A 21929-nucleotide genomic window follows, 5' to 3' on the forward strand; every position below is an offset into this window, starting at 1 on the left:
CCCACAATTGGCACATCTCTGGCCACAGGTAAGCCCAGTTGTAAAAGGTACCATGGGTACCAAGGGCACTGGGACCAGGGAAGTCCTCTAAGGGCTGAAGCACCCATTGTGCCACCCTTAGAGGCCCTGCACCCTGGCACACACACACACTGCCTTTGCAGAGTGTGTGTTTTGGTGCAGAACAAAGTGAAGAGTCGAAATGGCATGTGTGCCATGACTGCAACCCACTGCCTATGGCATAGATCAGTCACCCCTCTTACACGGTGTCCTTGCCCCCAGGTGGGAGTGCAAGTGCATGAGCACAGCAAGTCTACAGTGTCTAAGTTCATTCTCAGACATTGTAAGTGTGGTGAAGACATAAAGGGTATATGGTCTGGGAGTTTGTAATTACGAACTCCACAGCTCCATAATGGTTTTACTGAAAATCTGTAAGTTTGGAAGTAATCTTCTCAGCACATTAAACCCACACTGATGCCAGTGTGGGATTTAATGTAAAATGCACTCAGAGGTCTTCGAGATGCCCCCTGAAAATCAATCAGCCCTGCAGTGGTTCCTGAGTGACTGCCCGCCATTTGCCACCACCAGACAGATTTCTGCACCCCTGGGTAGAGGGTCTCTAGGTCCAGAAACAAAGCTCATCTTGGGCAGAGGTGTCATGCCTCCTCCCCCAGGATGGGCTGGGTCAACAAAGGGGAAGCGTCAAAGGCTTGCCACCTTTGTGAGCTACCCCAGCCTTTTGCTGTCTCCACCAACTGGCTCCCACCAGTTCTGGTCCCCACTTTGGGTTGGAGAATCAGCCGAAAAACCAAGTTAGGAGGAGAGGTGTACCCACCTTTGCCAACCCCAACCCTCAGGTGGTGAAGGCGAGGTGAAGCACACATCTCAGTCTCCTCCATCTTGAAGATTACGGCACTCAGCCAATTAGGAAGAGGCTCACGCCCCCCTTCCACTAGAGGGTGGTATTTTAGGTGCTGTACCCACCCCAAGGAAAGGACCCATTGGTCCTGACCTGCACACCTCTGTAAAAGCCCCTAAATTTAGTATATAGGGGAGACTGTGAACCTTGCCTCCTCAGATTCGAGGAAGAAGGAAGACGGACCAAAGAGCTGTGCTGACCCGGGAAGAAGAAGAGGACACAAAATGGTTTGGCCAAACCTACCTACCTGTCCCGACTCCGACCTGACTACAGCGGAAATCGCATCATGTCCAGCAGCCCCCCACAACCCGGAGGACCTGCCCTGCACTGACCTTGAAGACTCTGGGCCAAATGTAGGTGGCCCAATACCGCTCGGTAACGGTGAAATTCGTTAAATTTCACCGTTACCGAACGGTATTTAGGGATTTGAGATGTAGGTGGCTGGATTTCAGGATTCGGTAATTTACCGAATCGGTAATTTAAGGAATCGGTAAATTACCAAATTCTTAAAATACCGAATTGGTAAATTACTGAATCCTTAATGTAGGGAGCACTCAAGTGAGTGCATTTTTAATTTAAGGATTCGTTATTTACCACCAACTACAAGTTGGTGGTAAATATCGAAAACCTTTAAAAAAGCAATTTTGTGCTTTTTTAAAAGTGCCATGTGGCAGACATACATGCCTTTAGGGAATGTATGTGTGCCACATGTGCACACATGCATGATTCAGGGGTGCAACAGGGTGTCAATGTGACACCCTGCCACCCTTGAATATGTTCCCCCTATTACCAATTCGGTATTTACCGAATCGGTAATAGTGAATGGCTTCCCATTCATTGCTATGGGTCTCCAGGCCCATCTGAATGAATGGGAATTACCGAATCGGTAAATGCCGAATCGGTAATACCGAATATTACCGATTCGGTAAAATGTACAGAATATTTACCTACATACTATTTACCTATTCTTATTTATTTATTTATTTATTTATTTATGTGCTTCTATAGCGCCTGACTAGATCCCCGAAAGGATATCTCTGCGCTTATGATGGAACAAGTACATTTGACCCATGCCTGATCATGAACAGAAATAGTAAATCATAACTGATTAGTTGGAAGAGAAAAGGTGAGTCTTGAGGTTTTTGCGAAAGGATAAATGGTTGGTAATGAGTTTCAGTTGAATGGGAAGGGAGTTCCAAAGGACAGGTCCTGTATGTGCCATAGCACGACCTCCCTGGCGAGATTTTTTTATTTTTGGGACCTGTAATAGGTGAAGATTACTCGATCGAAGTGATCGGCCTGGTGCATAGGGTAGAAAAGCTTTAGTCAAATATTTGGGGCCCTTTCCAATCAGACACCTATGAATGGTACACAGAATTTTAAACTTCGTGCGTTGCCGCACTGGTAACCAGTGAAGTTTGGCTAGTAGAGGGCGGGAGGGAGTTCTAGATGGTACATTGAGAACTAACCTCGCCACCGTATTTTGGACTACTTGTAGTTTGTTTAATTGGCCTTCATTAGTTGACAAAAGAAGGCCATTACAGTAGTCCAATCTACTGATCACTAGTGCCTGGACTAAAGTTTTCCTGTGACCATCGGGTATATAGGGGAACACCCTTTTCAAAAGTCCGATGGCTTTGAAGCAGGTGCCCGCAACTTGGTTGACATGATGTTTAAAAGTCAAGGCTTGATCGAATAGTACCCCCAAGTTTTTGACAGTCTGCTTTGGGACAGGAACTGGTCCTAATTCTGTGGGCCACCACTCCCCGGACCATAATGTTGCTGCCTCCCCGAACAGTAAAACCTCTGTTTTGCCCACATTGCATTGTAGGCAATTCTCAGCCATCCAACATGACACAGCCCTCATGCCTTCTGCAAAAGATTTTTGCAGAGCAGGTGAGAAGGTTTTAAAGGGGAAATACCGAATCGGTAAAATTCGGTATTTAAGAATAGGTAAATAGAGATTACCTACATATGTCTGTCTCCTGTAATCACCGGACTGGCTCAACAAAGACTCCAAACACAGAACCCCGATCCAGTTGACTTTGCGGTTCTGCACCACTCTGCATCTGACGCCGCCGGTGCGTGCTCGAGTGGCCCAATAGCACGAGGAGGTCACCCCAGCGATCCTGACTTAGGATCTGGTGATCCCTGACCTAACTCGGGCTTCAAGCCGACGCCAGCAGCCTCAATCTGTAAGGTCCCGCGATCTGGTTAGAAAATCCAACGCCAGAAGACACCCCTTCACCTCACTCCCCATGGCCTTGGGTGCCCAACCAATGGTGTCAAGCATCCCCAAGAACCCAACTTACCTCTTTTGTTAGTGGTCACCTCCAGGAAGCCTCCTTGCCAGACCCTGCAGCCTTTTCTATTAACTCCTAGTAATTTTACTTCCTGTTATTCTTTTAGCTATGATGTAGCTATTTTATGCATATATATTGCTATTTTTATGTACCGTGGGACTCCCACTTCGACGACGGGGAACGATTCAAGCATGTTAATCTATGAAAGATACCAATACTGGAGAACCACAGTGTACAGATAAGTAACTTTTGTTCTTCCATTGATCTTATGAATGACATCACTGTGTCTATGCATAGGTGGTGTATTGTTTGCAGACTGCGTCAGACATTGGGGATGAAGGATGTTCACAGAAGGCTAAGTTTGCCCAGGGGATCATCACAGGCCATGACCAAAGGTCAGACCCGAGCTCCATCTATGTGGCCGCCGCCGTGCTTAAGGCGTTAAAATTCACAAGTAAAAAGAATATTGTGCACCGCTTTGATTTTTGAATCCGAGCTCTGCGACCCTCATAATCAGCAGGCCGGCCTCCCCTCTCCTGTTGCAGTAGATCTCGGTCTACCCAAAAGTGGAAAACTCTTTGAAATACATGATCCTTTAACATAGCTGGAGGTTCGTTCTTGCAAGACAACCAGACTTGTGAAAGCCACCCAAAATGCACAGGCCTGCCAGGAATGTTCTCGTCTTAGATTCCTGTGCATCGCAATTGTAATATATACACGATATTTTTATCTCTATAGATATGTTATATTGCTCTTATGAAGTGTATTTAGATTGTATTCATCTTTTCTTTTTTAGATTTGTTTGGAGATGATCAATTGTTTATCATTCTGGAATTTGAATTTGGAGGCAGCAGTCTCGAAAACATGTGCCGGGTATGAAGAAAAGGGTGTTTGCTCTTCTTCTGGGTTTCAATTTCCATTCTCATTTACTAAGAATATCCTTATTGTTTACATGGTATTCTCTCATTAGATTTTGTCAGTCTTGCGTTTGTTTCTCCACAGCTTACAACTGTCAACTCAGCCAAGAGCATCTTGCAGCAGCTCACTGCAGCACTGGCGGTCGCAGAAGAAGCTCTGTGCTTTGAGCATAGGTAAGCTGATGGAAAAGTTGAAAAAATCTCTCCTTGCAGGACAAGAACAGTTGAATGTTAACAAGGATTACAAAAGATGTAACATTCATTTTCTTTTGTCATTATTGCTTCTCAACCCTTTTACTGTACCAATGATTCCTGATAACAGTTACTTCAGTCTCACTCTGTCCTGATTTCTCGGATACCTCATATGCCATCCTCCTCTCTTCTCATTAATGCATGCATTAGTCCCCATACTGTATCTTTCATCAGTGTCTGTAGTTCTCTACCTTACAACTTTTTATACTTATTTCCCCATTTAACACCTTCAACGAGCCAAATTCCCACCTGTGCCCCACTCAGAGACGCATACTAATTTAGGCTTATCACGGTTGCATTCAAGGTCTTTCCTCTGCTGCAGCAAGTCCCCGGGCATTGCAGCAATGATCCCACTGTTTCTGGATCAGTCCTGGTCTACAGTGAGGATTGCTATGAGTCTTCTTGATCTCTTGACCTTGTGCACCTTTCTCATCCCAAATGCAAGATGGCACATGCAGGCCCTGCAGTGGAAGCTCGGATCCCGAAAGTCCCGCCATAAAGGATGCACCTCCGACTTCACTCGGATCTCTAGGGACAAGATGCAGCATTTGCTTTGGTGGCTCATGGGTACCAACCTGACCTGTGGCAGGCCACTCTCCTTACAGAGTTCAGAGTGGTGATGAAGAAATAGAAACCTTCTAAGGGGTTCACTGATACACCTGGTCCTTAAACCAACAAAGAAGAGATTGGCACGGAGGCTGCAATATAAAAAAAACTTATTTAATAACCTCACATGAGGGAGACTGCGTCATACAGTACCCTCAGTACAGAGAACAGGGGCTTTTTATAGCCAGTTTATAGCTGAGTTAGCATAAAGACTCAAAAGGAGGCAGTACAAGTGTGCACACAATTGCATATATGGATACATAAGAATTGCTTAGTCAACAGAGTGGGGGGAGAGACTAAACTGATTATCTCAGTAAGAATAGCCTGACCGTTCTACAATAGGAGCAGGTGCATTCTGGCAGCCACAGGTCTTTCTGAGCATGTGCAAGGCTCTGGAAGAGGGAGAAAGCACATGACGAGCACATGGCTAACTAACATGGCTGCCAAGAACAAAATGGCTTTTAGCTCATGCTAAAGACGGAGAGTGCTGGAGAAGTGTGGCTCAATGGTTAGAGCGGCAGACCCTGATGCAGAGGTCTGGCCCGTGACCAGGGTTCAATTCCCTGCCTCGGCGGGTCTTGGGCTCACTTTCCTCGGACCTGATAATTCTCGCCTCGGTGCCTACTCTAATCATGGGTCCCACTCTGCAACTCTGGGCAATAGCTTGCTTAATCTCCACAACGGCCCAAACAACGCTGTGGATGCCTGGCTTCACCTTGGGGGTGCCCAGGAGTGGGCACTTCACAGGGAAAGGCCAGGAAGGGTCCCACAGCGGTATTCGTACAAGCGCCGAGATGCCTCGTGGTGATTCGTGCGCTATACAAGTACCACTACATTTACATTTACTTTAACAGCGATTCCTGAAATCTTTAACAGTGACAGGCGTGTCTCATCTGAATTTGGTTGCCATTCGGGAGAGCTGGAGATTAGAGGCCTCTATTTTCTGACAGAGTGTTCTTAGAAGAATCCTACCAGTACTGTTGATGATTTAATCTAGTATCACGTGAGGGCGGGAGACAGATGTAGAGTGTTTTTTGGTCCAGTTGAATCAGTGATATTTGATGTGGTAGCTGGTGAGGCCATGTGTCCAGGCATCACCTAAAGTAAATGTTGGGAGTAAAGATAAGAAAGACAGATAGGATGTTAAAGGAGAAGGGGGAGGGAAAGGAATATTGTAGGAAAAGCGGACGCAGGTTGAATTGTGATGGGGTAGCACTGAGTCTGTGTGCTTATGGTTGCTAAATGTATATGGGGATGTTATTAATCAGTGTTTCCTTAACTGTGGGTTGCGATGCAGTAGTGAGTCACAAGACGATTTCTGGTGGATTGTGCATGAACAATAAATACGTAAAGAGACTTTAAAATTCTGTATTTTTCTTGTGCCATTCGCTGCACTGCACAGACCGAGGTCAACTGTCAGGCTATGTCTTTTGACATATTCCTGCTTATTTTTTAACACGGGGATTGGTGTTTACAAACTCCCCTCACTTTTCATTCAGAGAAAGCAAAGTGAAGTTAATTATGTGGCAATCTTGCCAGGGTGCTAGTAGTGCGAACAGAAAGGCTTTAGGATGACATTTTTTATTAACCCACAACAAAATATACATAGTTGTTAATGAACTGCACACATTACGAGCTCACTAGGAAAGCCCTCCCTATGACTCTGATCCAGAGGGTTTTCCCAGCGATTCGTGCTCCGGGAGTCCGACCGAGAGAGTACGATGCATCTGTATGATGATGGACTCGGTTCGCTCAGACTCCCATCAAACTCCATGGGAGCCTTTATGCTGGACGCGTACACTGGCTCCCATAGCAAAAAGGGGAGGGTGGCAAAACGCATACACCCTGTGGCAGGCACCCCATGTTGACAGCCACAGTGTGCATACTTGGATCAGGGGGACCTATGGCACCCCCGCGTGACAGATTTGGAGCTCCCGGGTGAATAGGGGCCTGCTACGTCCCCCCAAATTTGATTCCGACAGCCATTTTGTCTTTCTGAGACCAAGTCAATGCGGCTGTCCGAATCGTGCATCATACTCATTCGGTCGGAATCCGGCTCCATTGCGCGTCACGATTCAGCTACGAATGAGTCCGTAAGGACAGGATTGGGTTCAGAAGATTGAGTAGATTGGGAGGTGTTACATTTTTGTAAGTAAGCATCTATATTGTCCATTAGTTGACTTGGTGACCTTGAGGCGTTGTCTTTTTTTTACGTTATTTTTTTATATCAATCTATCGCCACCAGTTGGCGCTGCACACAATTTTGGTGTCATTGGAATTAATAAAGTATCTTCTATTTTTCTACATTTGTTTGGGCTTATTCTTGACTTTTCACGTTCTTACTGTTACAGTGCTGCATAAATAACTTAAACATTGTCTCTACGTTAAATCGGACTGCTTCTGTCAAGATACCAGAGGGTTAAGCACAGGTTTAGAGACTTTTGTGGTTCACCTTGACAAGGATTGTGCTAATCTTTTGAGGGGGGCTCTCACCCTTCTCAACTAATAACATCATTTCTTGCAGAGGATCTTTTTTGGACAAAGCATAAACAAATCTTCAAACACAAAGCGTCCCAATGTTAATTTGCATATATGGTAACCGCCATGTATTTCCCGGGACCAACAAATCCACTCTGTCTGTCTTGTGCAGTCAATGAACTAAGATCAAGCACTCCTGAGGCCCAATCCATGGAATCTCTCCTCTTCTATAGTGGAGTGAGAAAGAGGAAAGAAGGATAGGAAGCCAACAAACAAATGTAGTAAATATTGTGCTGGGTCAATTAGTGAAGACATAAGGATGGTTAAAACTAAATTCAAATCCCCTTGCCAAACAATTAAAGGAGTGGGAGAAAACAGATAAAGCAGACATGTGATAAAACACGCCACTAAGGCTAACCTGAAAAGAGTGGTTCGAGGTATGTGGGCTGCTGAATTCATATCTGTGCATAGATCGCCGCCTAGTGTTGGGTCCGGATGATTGCACATTGTTGTCCTGGAAGAGTCTTCGAAGTATCACGGGATAGGTGGCTCCTCCCATGGACTACAGTGCGCATGGGCATCCTCTCCATCCCCAGATTGTTTTTTTCCGCCATTGGGTTCGGAATTATATTTACTAACTCAAGTTCGGAATCGATAGAAAACTTTCTTTTTGGCCAAAAGACCTATAGGTATCATCGGTATTGTCTTTGCAATCGGTGCCGAGTACTCGTTCCAGCTCAATTCTCGAGCCGGGCGTCAAGGAATAGCCGTGTGGCTATTCAGCTCCTAGGGCCCGGTCGGCGCCAGAGGCCTTATCGACGATCGAAATGGAATGGAGCCCATTCAAAGGGTGTCCCGTTTGCAACTCCAAGTATCCGCACATCGATGTCCACCCGGTGTGCAACAAGTGCCTGTCTCCGGATCACGATGAAGCCAGCTGTATGGCTTGTTCTCGGTTCCGGTCCAAGAAAACTCTTCGCCTTCGACGCGCGGCGCAGAAGGAAGCCCAGCAGACAGCGCCTGACACGGTGAACATCTTCGATGCTGAAGACGATGACGGGGTCGAGCAGGAGGTTCAAGAGATCCAGTCGGATCCTGCGTTGGAGGTTGACTCCAGTTATGATGCAGAAGATGAGGAGATGGTTGAACATAACAAAGTCGTCGACGAGGTAGGAGACGACGATGAGGCCATTGGGGCCGTAGACGATAGCTCAAGCGAGGAGCTAGGCCCAACCGCTGGTTTGGGGGCCGACACTGAAACACTCGATAAGGCTAGGGTCGAGGGTTCGCCACAAGGCCTTACCCAAGATCAAACAAGTGGTTCTACAGCCTCGCTTCAAGGCCCGGCTACGGACATTTCTAAAGAGCCATCGGTTGATCGATCGAAATCGAAACCAACAACATCGGTGACCACAAAACCAAAAGCACTGGAAACCAAATCGAAACCGAAAGAGCAAGTTACTTTGATCGGAACGAAAGCTTCTGGACCGTCGGCTTTGACGCAACAGAAGAGTGCTATCGACCCGGAGAGGTCGCTAAAGAGTGTTGAGCCGAAATCCGGGGCACCGAAGAAAAAGGTCATGGACATCGACCCAAAGGCGTCGGCGCCGAAGACCGTTAACACAAATAAAGGACACAAAGCGCAGGACGCTACCGATCCTAAGTGTCGACTCGAAAAACCAAAAGTCGGCAAGGACATAGAGCACAAAACACACCGTGGTTCTAAAGATCCCGTCGAGTCAACACAACCATCCGCCTCTTTTTCAAAGCAAGTGTCGGACTCGCTGCAGCGTATAAAGGAAAAAATGATAGCTGTCGGACCGAAGGCCGCTCCGTCCCCAAAACCAGTCAGCAAGACTCCAAAGGCGTCGGCACCGATAAAGTTTATACTGCCGCCACCGGTAACGCCTAAGGCGTTCGCCCAACACACGGGCGTCTACCCGGCCAAGAAGGTGTCCATGGGGAAAAAGCCAACATCTACTGAAGAGGCCACAAAGCATTGACAGCCTCTCCAGGAAGACCAACCGAGGCAATTCATTGACGCTGAAACTGGTAGACTCTCCATTCACAAGCAAAAGATCGTCCCAGAACAGCCAATGGAGTTGTATCAGATTCCATTAAAGAAAAAGAGGGATTCAGCAACGTCACCTCTTCTGTCTGAACCTCTGCAGCCATATGGACGTGAGCCTGTTTTTTCTTCACCCACACATTCAGATGTGGATGTAAAAGATGCTTACAATGAAGAATATAATTATCCTATCGACACTGATCCAGAAGACCACACTGAACCCTGGACAGACGCTGTTGACCCAGGGGAGCCACGAACTGCCCCTGACAGCAATGTCTATGCTGTTAAGACATCACCAACAGAAGACACGGCTGCGTTCAACGCACTTATTGAGAGGGCAGCAAAAAATCACGATGTCCAACTCCATACTGACCCTATTGAGGAGGATTTTTTATTTGACACCTTCTCAACCTCTGAGAGAACTGTCAAGATTCTACCCATGCTAAAAGGTGTCCTGAAACACGCTGGAGACATTTTTAAGGAGACCACAAGGGCCAGAGTGGTAAACCCCAGGATTGAAAAGAAATACAAGCCAGCACCTGGGGACCCTACGTATATCAAGGGACAGTTGCCATTGGACTCGCTAGTTGTCTCCAATGCTCGTAAGAGAGCGAACTCGCAAACCACGGGTGATGCTCCTCCCCCTGACAAGGAGTCAAAAGTGCTAGAAGCCTCGGGGAAAAGGGTGGCGGCTCAAGCAGCCAATGTCTGGCGAATCTCCAACACACAGGCGCTCTTAGCCAGATATGACAGGGCTCATTATGATACGCTTGAAACCCTGTTACAACACTTGCCAGATGAGTACAAAGAGGCAGCAGAAATGCTAATTCAGGAAGGAAAACTTATTTCAATACAAGCGTTATGTTACGTAGACACGCCTGGCTGAGAATCTCCGGCTTCAAGCCTGAAATACAAACCACCATACTCAATCAACCAGTTAACCCTGATCACTTATTTGGCCCAGAAGTGGACACCACATTGGAAAAAATTAAAAGGACACAGAGACTGCAAAGTCTATGGGAGCTCTTCAGTCCCAGCAGTTCAGGGGTGGTTCTTTTTATCGCTACAACAATAGAGGAGCTTCCAGAGGCCAAGTGTCCCAGCAGGCACAATATAGTAGGGAAGGCACGCAGACCACCTACAACAAGACCAATAGGGGTGGCTACCGTGGAAACAGCACCAAGGGCAGAGGTCGTGGAAACAACAATTCCCGATCCTCCGCCACCAACAAACAGTGACGTCTTGTCACTGCCCCCCGACCATACAACACCGGTCGGGGGGAGACTACAACAGTTCCTGCCAGTCTGGAAATCCATCACCACAGACAGGTGTGTGAGACAGCTTATCCAGCACGGTTATTGTCTGGAGTTAACATCCACTCCACCCAACATACCCTCAAAACACCGTCCTATGTCCGCAGAGCCTATACAGTTACTACAGCAGGAGGTAGTCAGCATGCTGCAAAAAGGAGCCATAGAGCTCGTGCCTGTGGAACAAAGAGGTACAGGGGTGTACTTGCTGTACTTCTTGATCCCAAAAAAGGACGGGTCCCTCAGACCCATACTGGACCTCAGGCCCCTAAACGAGTACATCCTGTCAGAACACTTTCATATGCTCACATTACAGCAGGTTCTACCGTTGCTCAGTCAGGGAGATTTCCTCGCAACACTAGATCTAAAGGATGCATATTTCCATATACCGGCACACCGGTCACACAGAAAATATCTCAGATTCACCCTTCAGGATCAACATTATCAGTACAAAGTTCTCCCCTTCGGAGGAACAACAGCACCCAGGGTGTTTACCAAGTGCCTAGCGACAGTGGCTGCACACCTACGGAGACAAAATATTCACATCTACCCTTATCTGGACGACTGGCTTGTCCAAGCAAAGTCGGCCCAGCAATGTGCCACCCACATGTCCCACACCATTCACCTACTTCACAGCCTGGGATTCTCACTAAATTATCCAAAGTCCCACCTTCAGCCCGCCCACGTACGGCAGTACTTGGGCGCGACAATCAACACTCTGGCAGCCAAAGCACAGCCAAATTCAGTGAGGATCAACAGCATTCAATTGCTGATACAAAAATTCAGACCACAACACTCGCTTCCAGCACGAGTGTTCATGCGGTATACAACTGTTACAACGCATCTTTTACCACGCAATACCATTAGCATGCATCTTTTACAACGTAAAGACTTTTACCACGCATACGTTTACAACGCATACTATTACAACGCAAGTACCTTTACAAAGCATGTACCTTTACAACGCATTATATGTAAAAGTTAATACTAGAGTATTATTTGTAATTAATCTTTTTTTTTAGCTTAAATATTACTATTAGAGTATTTTTTAAAGTATTATTATTTTAAATATATGAAATCTAAATTAATTAAAAATCTTAATGATACAAAATATTACAAAAAAATACTTTGGTAATTTAAAAAAAAATAAAAGGCATTTAATAAAGTTTAGTATTTGCAAAAATATTTCTTATTATTATTTTTATTTTGATTAAATATTTATACTAGAGTATTTTTTAAAGTATTTTTAAATAATAGTATAAATGTATTGAAGATCAATAAATTTGTATTATTATGTAAATTATGTAAAACTATTTTTATTTTTGGAAAGAATATATTTTCTTTTATTTATATTTTTTCTTTAAAATATATTAATTTTAATAAACTTTATTATTTATAAAAGGCAATGTGCAAAATAATTAAAGAGTTATTTTAAACAGTTTTTTTAGTCATAGTTTTTAAAGTAATTAATTATTAATATTATTATTATTATTAAAGTTAACAATTTATTTTAAAGATTATTTTGGGTTTATTTAACATTTAAAAAATGGTTCGATATATTTTTTTTAAATGTATACATATTTATGTAAATGGAACATAAAAGTTAAAATAAAAAACAAATACATTTTTACAAAAAAGAATGTTATAGATAAAATTAATGAAAGATTTGGTTCCCACGTTTTATCATTGAATCCAATGGCAAACATTGTCCTTCTTTTATTTTCATGTTAGATGCTATATGTCCCGCGGAACAGAAAAAGAATGTTGGAAAGAAGAAGAAAGAAGATATAAAGAAGGGAAAAGGAAACAGAAAACAGGTAAGGAGACAAATATAAAAATTTACAAAATATATAATGAGAAAAAGAAGTAATGCATGTTAAAATGAATAAAATAAAAAGACGATAACATTGTTTCAAATGTTTTATTTTTTATTTTAAACACATAGAAAATTTGTTTGTAATATTTTGATTTTATTACATATTTTTCCATATTTTTAATATAAGGGAAACATTATGAAAAAAATCAAAAACAATTTAATAAATATTAATAAATAAAATAGTCCCTTTTTTATCGTAGCAGCATCCAATTACGTAACGACGTAAACGTGAGCGTAAGCGGCCATTTTGAAGAGTATCCAAGGTGGAAGCAGCTGGAAGCTGATCTGCGTCCAGGTAGGAAACATTTTAAACTTTATTTTAAGTAGTTAATTTAAAAAGGTATACATATATTGTAAGGGAAGGATAAGGAGAGGTTGCTATATACGTAAATGATGTAATGTACGTAAAAAAGCATGTCGCTAATCGTATAACTAGAGTATGCCTATGTCGGGTCTGGGGGAAAAAATTTTGAAATGTTTATCCTGTTTTGAAAAAGTTGTCTTTATTTGAAAAAATGAGCAAAGATGTTTATGTTTTTAACTTTTGTTATCGCTACGGAAGAAATGTAAAAAAATGCATTTTTGAATTTATCGATTGTTTTTGTTTCACTTACGAAAGAGAAAAAAGAGGTTAGATAATTGTTGAAAAAAGCTTCTTTGAAAGTAAACAGTTGTATTATAAAGTTTCTTGGGTAAGGATAATTTATTTTAGGAATTGTTGTGTTGTTTAAGAAAGTTCTGAGGGATCACGTGGTTTGAAAGGGATTTGTAGGTTTCTTCCACTTAAGGTTTACCAAAAAAATGTGTTGGTATTTTGTTGGAAATATTTAGGAGAGTTATCCTTTTTGTCTTTTGATGACAATAGTTTAAATGTATAAGCAGAGTTCAGAGTGAAATGTTAATAATTTGACGAAATGTACAGAGTAGGATTATAAAGATGATTTAAATTATAGTACTGTTATAACGTTGTACTTTGATAAATGAAATATTGAAGAAACAATAACTTTTTTGTTTACACATGGAGTGCTTTTTGTAAAAAAACTTTTACAAGTGCACTATGAAAATGGTATGTGATTTTTTTTGCATTATTTAATCCAAAAATATATGGTTCTTTGCGTTTTAGTAAGATATTTTTGATAAAAAAGTAATGTCGTGGAGTGAAGGAAGATGCATAAGCTATTGTGTTTTAAAAACAATATCTCTTCCAAACTGAGAAGGAATTTTTTACAGTTTTTGAAAATTATGTTGTGGCCTTCTAGAATATGCTAAAGGAAATGGGTGAATTTAAAAAAATCCAATCTGAAAAATGATGGATTACTTTTTTGCTTTTGTAATTAAATTATTTTTTGTAAAACATATTTTCAGTAAAGAAAATATTTTTGAAAGTCATGCTTACTCATTTGAAGAAGCTTTTTTTGGAACAATTTTTGTGAAAAGAGAAGAACAGAATATTTTTATTATATTTCAAAAATGCATTTCTTTATAAATCAAAAATCTGAAAAATTTAAAGATGAAGAGTGGATTATTTTTAAAACAAAAGGGAAAGAAGAAACAACTTGGAATATTTGGTTTTTTGGATTGATTGCAACTAAGGGTTTTTTAAATTTGCAAAAAGAAGAAAAAAGAAAATAGAAGACAACTAAAAGTAAGGAGACCCGACTTTATTTTTTTAAATTTAAAAATTTATAAAAATGTAATAGCCTATTAAATTTAGAGAGGATATAAATTTTGAGCAAAGCAGGAAAGTAATGTGTAAAAGATAATTAAAAACTAAGAATGTTAGCTAGATTTTCCAGGTAATCTAGAGCCACACACAACGTAAACTGTTGTAAAAGTGCCAATAGTCTCTCAGACATTTCCTTTGTTTTTTGAGTTATTCGTGAGTTTAGACTACCTGTAAGAGTTTGGGAAATTCTAATTTCCTGAAAACTTTGCTCCTTCTTCAAAGTTTCCAAAAAAGAGTAGAAATTAGGGTGGGGTTTACCAATTATATGGTTGAAGGAGTTATGCCATCCCTCAATAGCATTATTTGTTTTTGCCTCTCCCTGTAAGCAACTCGAATAACAGTTCCACCACTCCACATGGAAACGTGGCTTCCTCCTGCGACCCGATCTGCTTAGGTGTCCAATCCATGTGTCTTCCATATAATTTAGAATGGGTGCCAATTTATCCTCATTTGCAATGTAATAATCAGACTCTGTAATGGCAGTGTAGTACTCGTCTACACTTTCGGGAGGGACAAAACAAAGAGCAGTTAGTTTTTTTAATTCTACCTGTAGTTTGCTGTCTGAGGAGTATTCTGTAACTAGGGGTGAACAATTGGCCAATCTGCTAACGCTGCACTCCAGCGTCGCTCTATTCGGTGATCTCAATTATTGGTATAATGATTCCAATGCTGGTCCCCATGCCACAGAGCTCTTTGAGGCTCTTAACAGTCTGAATTTTACCCAACAGGTCACCCAACCCACTCACAACAAGGGCCATATCTTGGACCAGATCTGGACCTATAATCTCGCCTTGTCCTTGCCAGATATATCCCCCTGTTTCTGGTCCGACCACCATCTAGTCGACACCACCATCACTGTCGCCGGCCAGACCCCGGCTCCTCTGATGGCTGGTGGCTCTTCGCGAAAATGGAGCGCATACGACTCTCAGGGCTTTCTCACGGCCTTGACCGACACCCGCCCAGTCCATAACTCCTCTGATAACATCAACGGAATTGAACACGATATTGGATCATGGCTGAGGTCGGCCAGCGACCTCTTTGCCCCACTGACTAAATTCCCCCGCACTAGGCATCATAACTCTCATAGGTGGTTTTCTGATGACCTTAAACATCTTAAATTAAAAACACGTCAGTCAGAACGCATTTCGAGAAGCGACTACTCCAACTCAGCCAGACAGTCCTACTTGGCTGCGCGTAAAGAATACAAAGCTGCCATTGGCTTAGCCAAACTGGAACATTTCTCCAACAGGATCTCATTAGCAGTCGACAAATCTAAGGAGGTGTTCAGAGTCATGAATGAACTCACTACAGATGACAGAACCCTCCCAGTTCAGACCCCCACTCAAGAGGCATGCGATACTCTCAATTCCTTTTTTGTGGAAAAAATCATCAAAATCAAAAACTCTAACCCTCCGCCTCCCCAGCCATTCCCACTGGACACTTCCTCTGACCACCTCTTGACTCTCACCACCTTTCCTGCCTTAAACTCCATCTCACTAGCGGAACTCGTCACTCGTGTAAAATCTGGCTCCCCTAACGACTGCTGCCCGCCATCTGTGCTGCGGAGCATCTGCCTCAACTTACCTGACTGTATTCTTCCCCTACTGAATGGGTCACTTAGCAGCGGTATTGTCCCTAGTTCTTTTAAGGAGGCTATTTTAGTACCCCTCCGTAAGAAACCCGGAGCCGATCCCCTGGGGCCTTTGAATTATCGCCCCATCTCCCTCCTTCCGTATTTTTCAAAACTAATGGAGGCCCATGTCACCCGATGTCTGTCAAACTTCATCGAATCCTCCTGTCACCTCGAGCCTAATCAAGCCGGCTTCAGACCTGCCCACTCCACAGAGACGGTTATCCTGGCAGTGCTGGACACACTCAGGGTACCTGCCATCAAAGCTTTTCTAGAAGGACTCAAACGAGTTATTCCTCCCAGACACTCACCATCACCTGTATGGAACCTAAATGTGGTCCTTACCAGACTGATGGGTCCACCTTTTGAGCCTCTCCACTCGTGCGAGATACAATTCTTAATGTGGAAAGTGGCTTTTCTAATAGCAATTACATCGCTACGAAGAGTTAGTGAACTTCAAGCACTAACTATCCAAGAGCCATTCATACAGATTCACTCCAACAGGGTGGTACTGCGCACTAACCCTAAGTTTCTGCCTAAGGTGGTTTCACAGTTCCATATAAATCAAACTATAGAACTGCCAGTTTTCTTCCAGAATCCAGATTCTGTGGCAGAAAGAATGCTCCACTCACTAGATGTCAAAAGAGCTCTCATGTACTACATTGATAGGACAAAAGATTTCAGGAAGACAACACAACTGTTTGTTGCCTTCTCACCACAACACAAAGGCAACCCCATTTCAAAAGCAGGTATAGCCAGATGGATCGTTAAGTGCATACAAATTTGCTATCAAAAGGCCAAGCGCACAGTAACGATTCCCCCAAGAGCCCACTCAACACGAAAGTTAGGGGCATCCATGGCTTTCCTGGGTAACATTCCTTTAGAGGAAATCTGTAGAGCAGCCACATGGTCTACCATACACACGTTTACTAAACACTACTGCGTAGATGTGCACTTCAAACAGCAGGCAGCTGTAGGACAGGCTGTTCTAAAAACACTTTTTCAGACTGCTGCAGCTGGCACAGGCAGCCGCGGCTAATGGAGGGACTGCTATATATTCTATGCACAGATATGAATTCAGCAGCCCACATGCCTCGAACCGAATATGCTACTTACCAGTATGCATCTGTTCTTGGCATGTAGGGCTGCTGACATTCATATCGCCCGCCATCCTCCCCGGCGCCTGTAGCGGCTGCAGCACTCAGAATTACTCTTAGCATGGTCATCACTTACAGTACTACACTCCATCTCTGCCACAATGGCGAAAAACAATCTGGGGATGGAGAGGATGCCCATGCGCACTGTAGTCCAGGGGAGGAGCCACCTATCTCGTGATACTTCGAAGACTCTTCCAGGACAACAATGTGAAATCATCCGGACCCAACACTAGGCGGCGATCTATGCACAGATATGAATGTCAGCAGCCCTACATGCCAAGAACAGATGCATACTGGTAAGTAGCATATTCGACACCTGGGAGAGACATGAAGACAGACAAGGCAGCAAAGTAAAAGTTCAGTAATACTCTGTTCGAGGCATATTTGAACTGCAGATTACACATTGTGCATAGATGGCCACCTAGTGTTGGGCCCGGATGTTTGCAGTTTGTTTTGTTGTAGAAAAGTCTTTGGAAGTCACGAGATAGGTGACTCCTCCTTTGGATGATACTGCGCATGGGCATTGGCTCCATCCCCAGATTGTTTTTTTCCGCCACCGGGCTCGGATGTGTTTCCAGCGCTCCGTGTTGGAACCAATTTCCTTCGGTGCGCAATCCTCACCGGCTTCTAGAATCTAGTTTCGAAAGCTTTTCCAGTCGACGCTCCTTCTCCACTTCGATTCCGGTCGACGGCCTTCGGGCCTAACAAGGCCTCGACTCCAGCTCATAGAAAGGACGCCATTTAAAAAGTGTCCTCAATGTGGGTCGAAGTTTCCCCACACCGACCTTCATGAGGTGTGTAACCTCTGCCTCTCCCCGGAGCACGAGGCTAAAGACTGTTCCGCCTGTTCCTCTTTCCACTCCAAAAAGACGATCCGGGACCGAAGAGCCAAGATAACAATGGCTCGATCTTCAGCTCCGATTCCAGACGACATCTTCGAGGAGGGCGTCAATGTCCCAGAACAACATGGCGTAGAGAGCAACTCTGAGGCAGAAGATTCCGATGTCGAAGAAGTTACTCCAGCTCAACGGGTCGTAAGTAAGACCGTCAACCCTAACCCTTCCTCGACACACCCAAAAAAGGCTCCGTTCACACCCTCGGGTTCGGGTGCACACCAAGACACTGCTTCTACTGGCCCACCTTTGGGCCCGGCTAAGAAGCTATTGAAGCCTTCAGGCGACTCGGGCTCAAGTCGACCTTCCCGCGGTGCCGACGCACACACATCGGCACCAAAAAAGACAACATCAGCTTCGACGTCGCCATCTAAACAATCGACACCGAAGCCTGCCTCCGCTACCTCCGCTACCTCGGCACTGAAACCCAGGTCGGAAACAAGCAAACACGCTTTGGATTCGAAAAAACTACCAGATCCGAAAAGACCATCGGATCCAAAAACCATACCGGAACCGAAAAAATCATCGGAACCGAAAAAAGCTCCGGAGCCGAAAAAGACTCCTGCTTCCCCGATAAAGGACATTGTCAAGAAACCAAACCGCTTCGGTGCCGAAACCTTCCTCCGCACCAAAAGATCGACTTCTTGCAGAGGATTTACCTTCCCCAGACCCTGCTCAAAAGACTCTAACTAAAGATCCAATTACTGGACAGGTAATTTTGGCTTCAAAAAAGCGCCCTCTGGACACACTAGCTCCAGCTCCGCATTCAAAGAAGAAGGACATGGCTACCTCCCCCTTAAGACTGCCATCCCCTTCTCTTTCACCTGTACCATCACCCCATCCTCCCATACCACAGCATTCCCCAACATCCTCTATCATACCACACAATGACAACATGGATGATAGCTCTGATGATATAGGGGGGTCATATACCTGATCCGGCCACACCTACAGGATCACCTGACCCGTGGGATGATTATACCACCGCAGATGTCCCAAATGTCCCTCAGGATGACTTATACCCCTCAAGGCCTTCCCCACCAGAAGACACTATAGGGTTTAATGAATTAATCCACAGGGCTGCACAATATATTACGGGGTAGACATACACACAGACCCTGTAGAAGAAGACTTCCTAATGGATACCTTTGATAATGCACAAAGGTTCTCATCCATTTTACCAATGCTTAAAGGAGTTATTACGCACGCTCCTGAAGTCTTCAAAGATCCAGTCAGAACTCGGGTCATAAACCCTCGTATAGAGAAAAAATATAAAACTGCCCCCTCAGACCCAGCATATACTAAAGGTCCAGTACCACTAGACTCACTTAAAGTTTCCAATGCACGCAAGAGAGCAAACTCACAAACATCGGGTGATGCTCCACCACCAGATAAGCAGTCTAAGCTACTTGGCGCATCAGGGAAAAGAACAGCGTCTCAAGCAGCAAATGTAGCGTATCGCAAATACACAGGCATTATTAGCCAGATACGACAGGGCACATTATGATGAGTTAGAATCATTAATGAGACACCTCCCTGACAGGTACAAGGATAGAGCAAACAAACTTATCCAAGAGGGGAAAAACATTACAAACACCTCTATTCGGTGTGCACTCGATGCAGCAGATACTGCCTCTAGGGCAGTTAACACCAGCCATTCCACTCCTGTCGGGGGAAGACTTCACCAATACCTGCCAGCCTGGGAAAGCATCACATCAGACAGGTGGGTGCTCCAAACAATTCATTCAGGTCACTGTCTGGAACTAACATTTACCCCCCGCCCCCCCAAACATACCACCCAAGCAGCGTCCAATGTCACAAGAACATTTAACATTGCTCAGACAGGATGTAATATCCCTCCTGCTGAAAAATGCAATAGAAATAGTTCCAGAGCATCAGAAAAACAAAGGAGTATACTCCCTATATTTCCTAATACCAAAGAAGGACGGATCTCTAAGACCCATCCTAGACCTCAGACCTCTAAACATTTACATACAGTCGGATCATTTTCATATGGTCACACTCCCAACAGGTCCTTCCACTTCTGGTACTAAACGACTTCCTTGTCACTTTAGATCTCAAGGACGCCTACTTCCATATTCCCATCCACACAGCGCACAGAAAATATCTCAGATTTGTGCTAGACGAGCAGCACTACCAGTTCAAAGTGCTCCCATTCAGAGTTACAACAGCACCAGGGGTGTTTACCAAATGCCTAGCAGTAGTAGCAGCACACTTAAGAAGACAACATATTCATGTCTTCCCATATCTAGACGACTGGCTCATAAAAGCCAGCTCATACAGCCAGTGTGTGCAACACACTCACGCTACTATTCAACTGCTTCACGATTTGGGATTAATAATAATAATAATAAGCATTTATTAAGCGCCTGGCTGCACAAAACTGTGTGTCCCCGCGCTGACTGCAAATGCAAAATCCACCTAAAGGAAGAGAACAGGCAAACGGGGATTAGTTTTTGGGAAATAGGTGTGTTTTGAGTCTGGCTCTGAATCTTGTTTCAGATGGTTCCATACGTAGCTGAATTGGCAGGGCATTCCAAAGCTTCGTGGCCAAAAAGCGGAAGGATTTTCCTCCCATCTTCGCTTTATTTATTTTTATTTTATGTTCTTGTATAGCGCAAGAATCGACCCCTTACGAGGTATCTCCGCGCTTTGCTCGCAAGATGGAGTAGTTGCTATAGAACAGAGAATGAGGATGAACACTGATGTTTAGGAGTATTTAGTCTTCCTGGAATAATACAGTTTTTAGTTTCTTCCTGAAAGAGAAGTGATTGTCGGTTTGTCTGAGGTCAGCTGGGAGGTTGTTCCAGAGCTTGGGCCCTACCCAAGAGAATGCTCTGCCCCCTTGTCTGGTTTTTTTAACAAGAGGGGTTTTAAGTAGCAGTTGATTGCTTGACCGCAAGGCTCTGTCAGGTTTATAGACAGGTAGCTTTTGGACCAGGTAGTCAGGACCTTTCCCGAACAAGCACTTGTGGACAAGGCAGCAGATCTTGAATTTGGTGCGTTGTCTTATTGGCAGCCAGTGCAGTTCACGCAACAGGGGTTTAGAGGGAGTTCTGGGAGGGGCATTCAGAACCAGTCTTGCTGCAGTGTTTTGGACTACTTGGAGGCGATTTATGGCACTCTCATTTGCTTGAATAAGGAGTCCATTACAGTAATCAATTTTACTGATCACCATAGTCTGCACTAGGGTCTTTCTGTAGCTGTCAGAAAGGTAGGGGAAGACTCTTCTTAATAGGCCGATGGTGTGAAAGCAAGACCCAGCAACTGCATTCACGTGTTCCTTCATGGTAAGGTCCCGATCCAGTTTCACCCCTAGATTTTTTACTGTAAGTTTAGGGGTGGGTACTGGTCCCAAGTCAAGGGGCCACCAGTCGGGGGACCACAGTAAGGATGCTTTCCCAAAAAGCATTAGCTCCGTTTTTCCAACGTTGCATTGGAGGCGGTTGACAGCCATCCAATTAGAGATGGCCCTCATTCCTTCTGCAAAGTTGTCCCTGACGTTGGAGTTGAAGGAATGGAAAGGATAGAGGAGCTGGGTGTCGTCAGCGTAAGACACCGGGGTGAATCCATATTTTCTCACAATCTCAGCGAGGGGGGCCACGTACACATTGAACAATGTGGGGCTTAGGCATGAGCCCTGTGGCACCCCCTTCGTGAGCACCCTGGAAGCAGAGCGGTATGGTCCCAGGCTGACGGATTGTGAGCGCCCGGACAGAAAACTCTCCAGCCAAGAGAGGGCTTGACCTCCTATGCCCACACCCTGTAGACGGCTC

General features: G+C 44.3%; 1 protein-coding gene across 1 annotated transcript in view; it reads left to right on the forward strand.

Moving 5' to 3' along the window:
- The window catches only part of LOC147725735 (uncharacterized), a 567397-nt gene that overhangs the window by 423727 nt on the left and 121741 nt on the right, over nt 1–21929 (forward strand). The window contains exons 9-10 of the mRNA XM_086964485.1: nt 4016–4092; nt 4222–4310. Of these exons, the coding sequence (XP_086820611.1) occupies nt 4016–4092; nt 4222–4310 (166 nt within the window). The remainder of the gene's footprint in view (nt 1–4015; nt 4093–4221; nt 4311–21929) is intronic.

Source organism: Lissotriton vulgaris, chromosome 3_2 (assembly GCF_964263255.1).
Source record: "Lissotriton vulgaris chromosome 3_2, aLisVul1.2, whole genome shotgun sequence".
Classification (NCBI taxonomy): domain Eukaryota; kingdom Metazoa; phylum Chordata; class Amphibia; order Caudata; family Salamandridae; genus Lissotriton; species Lissotriton vulgaris.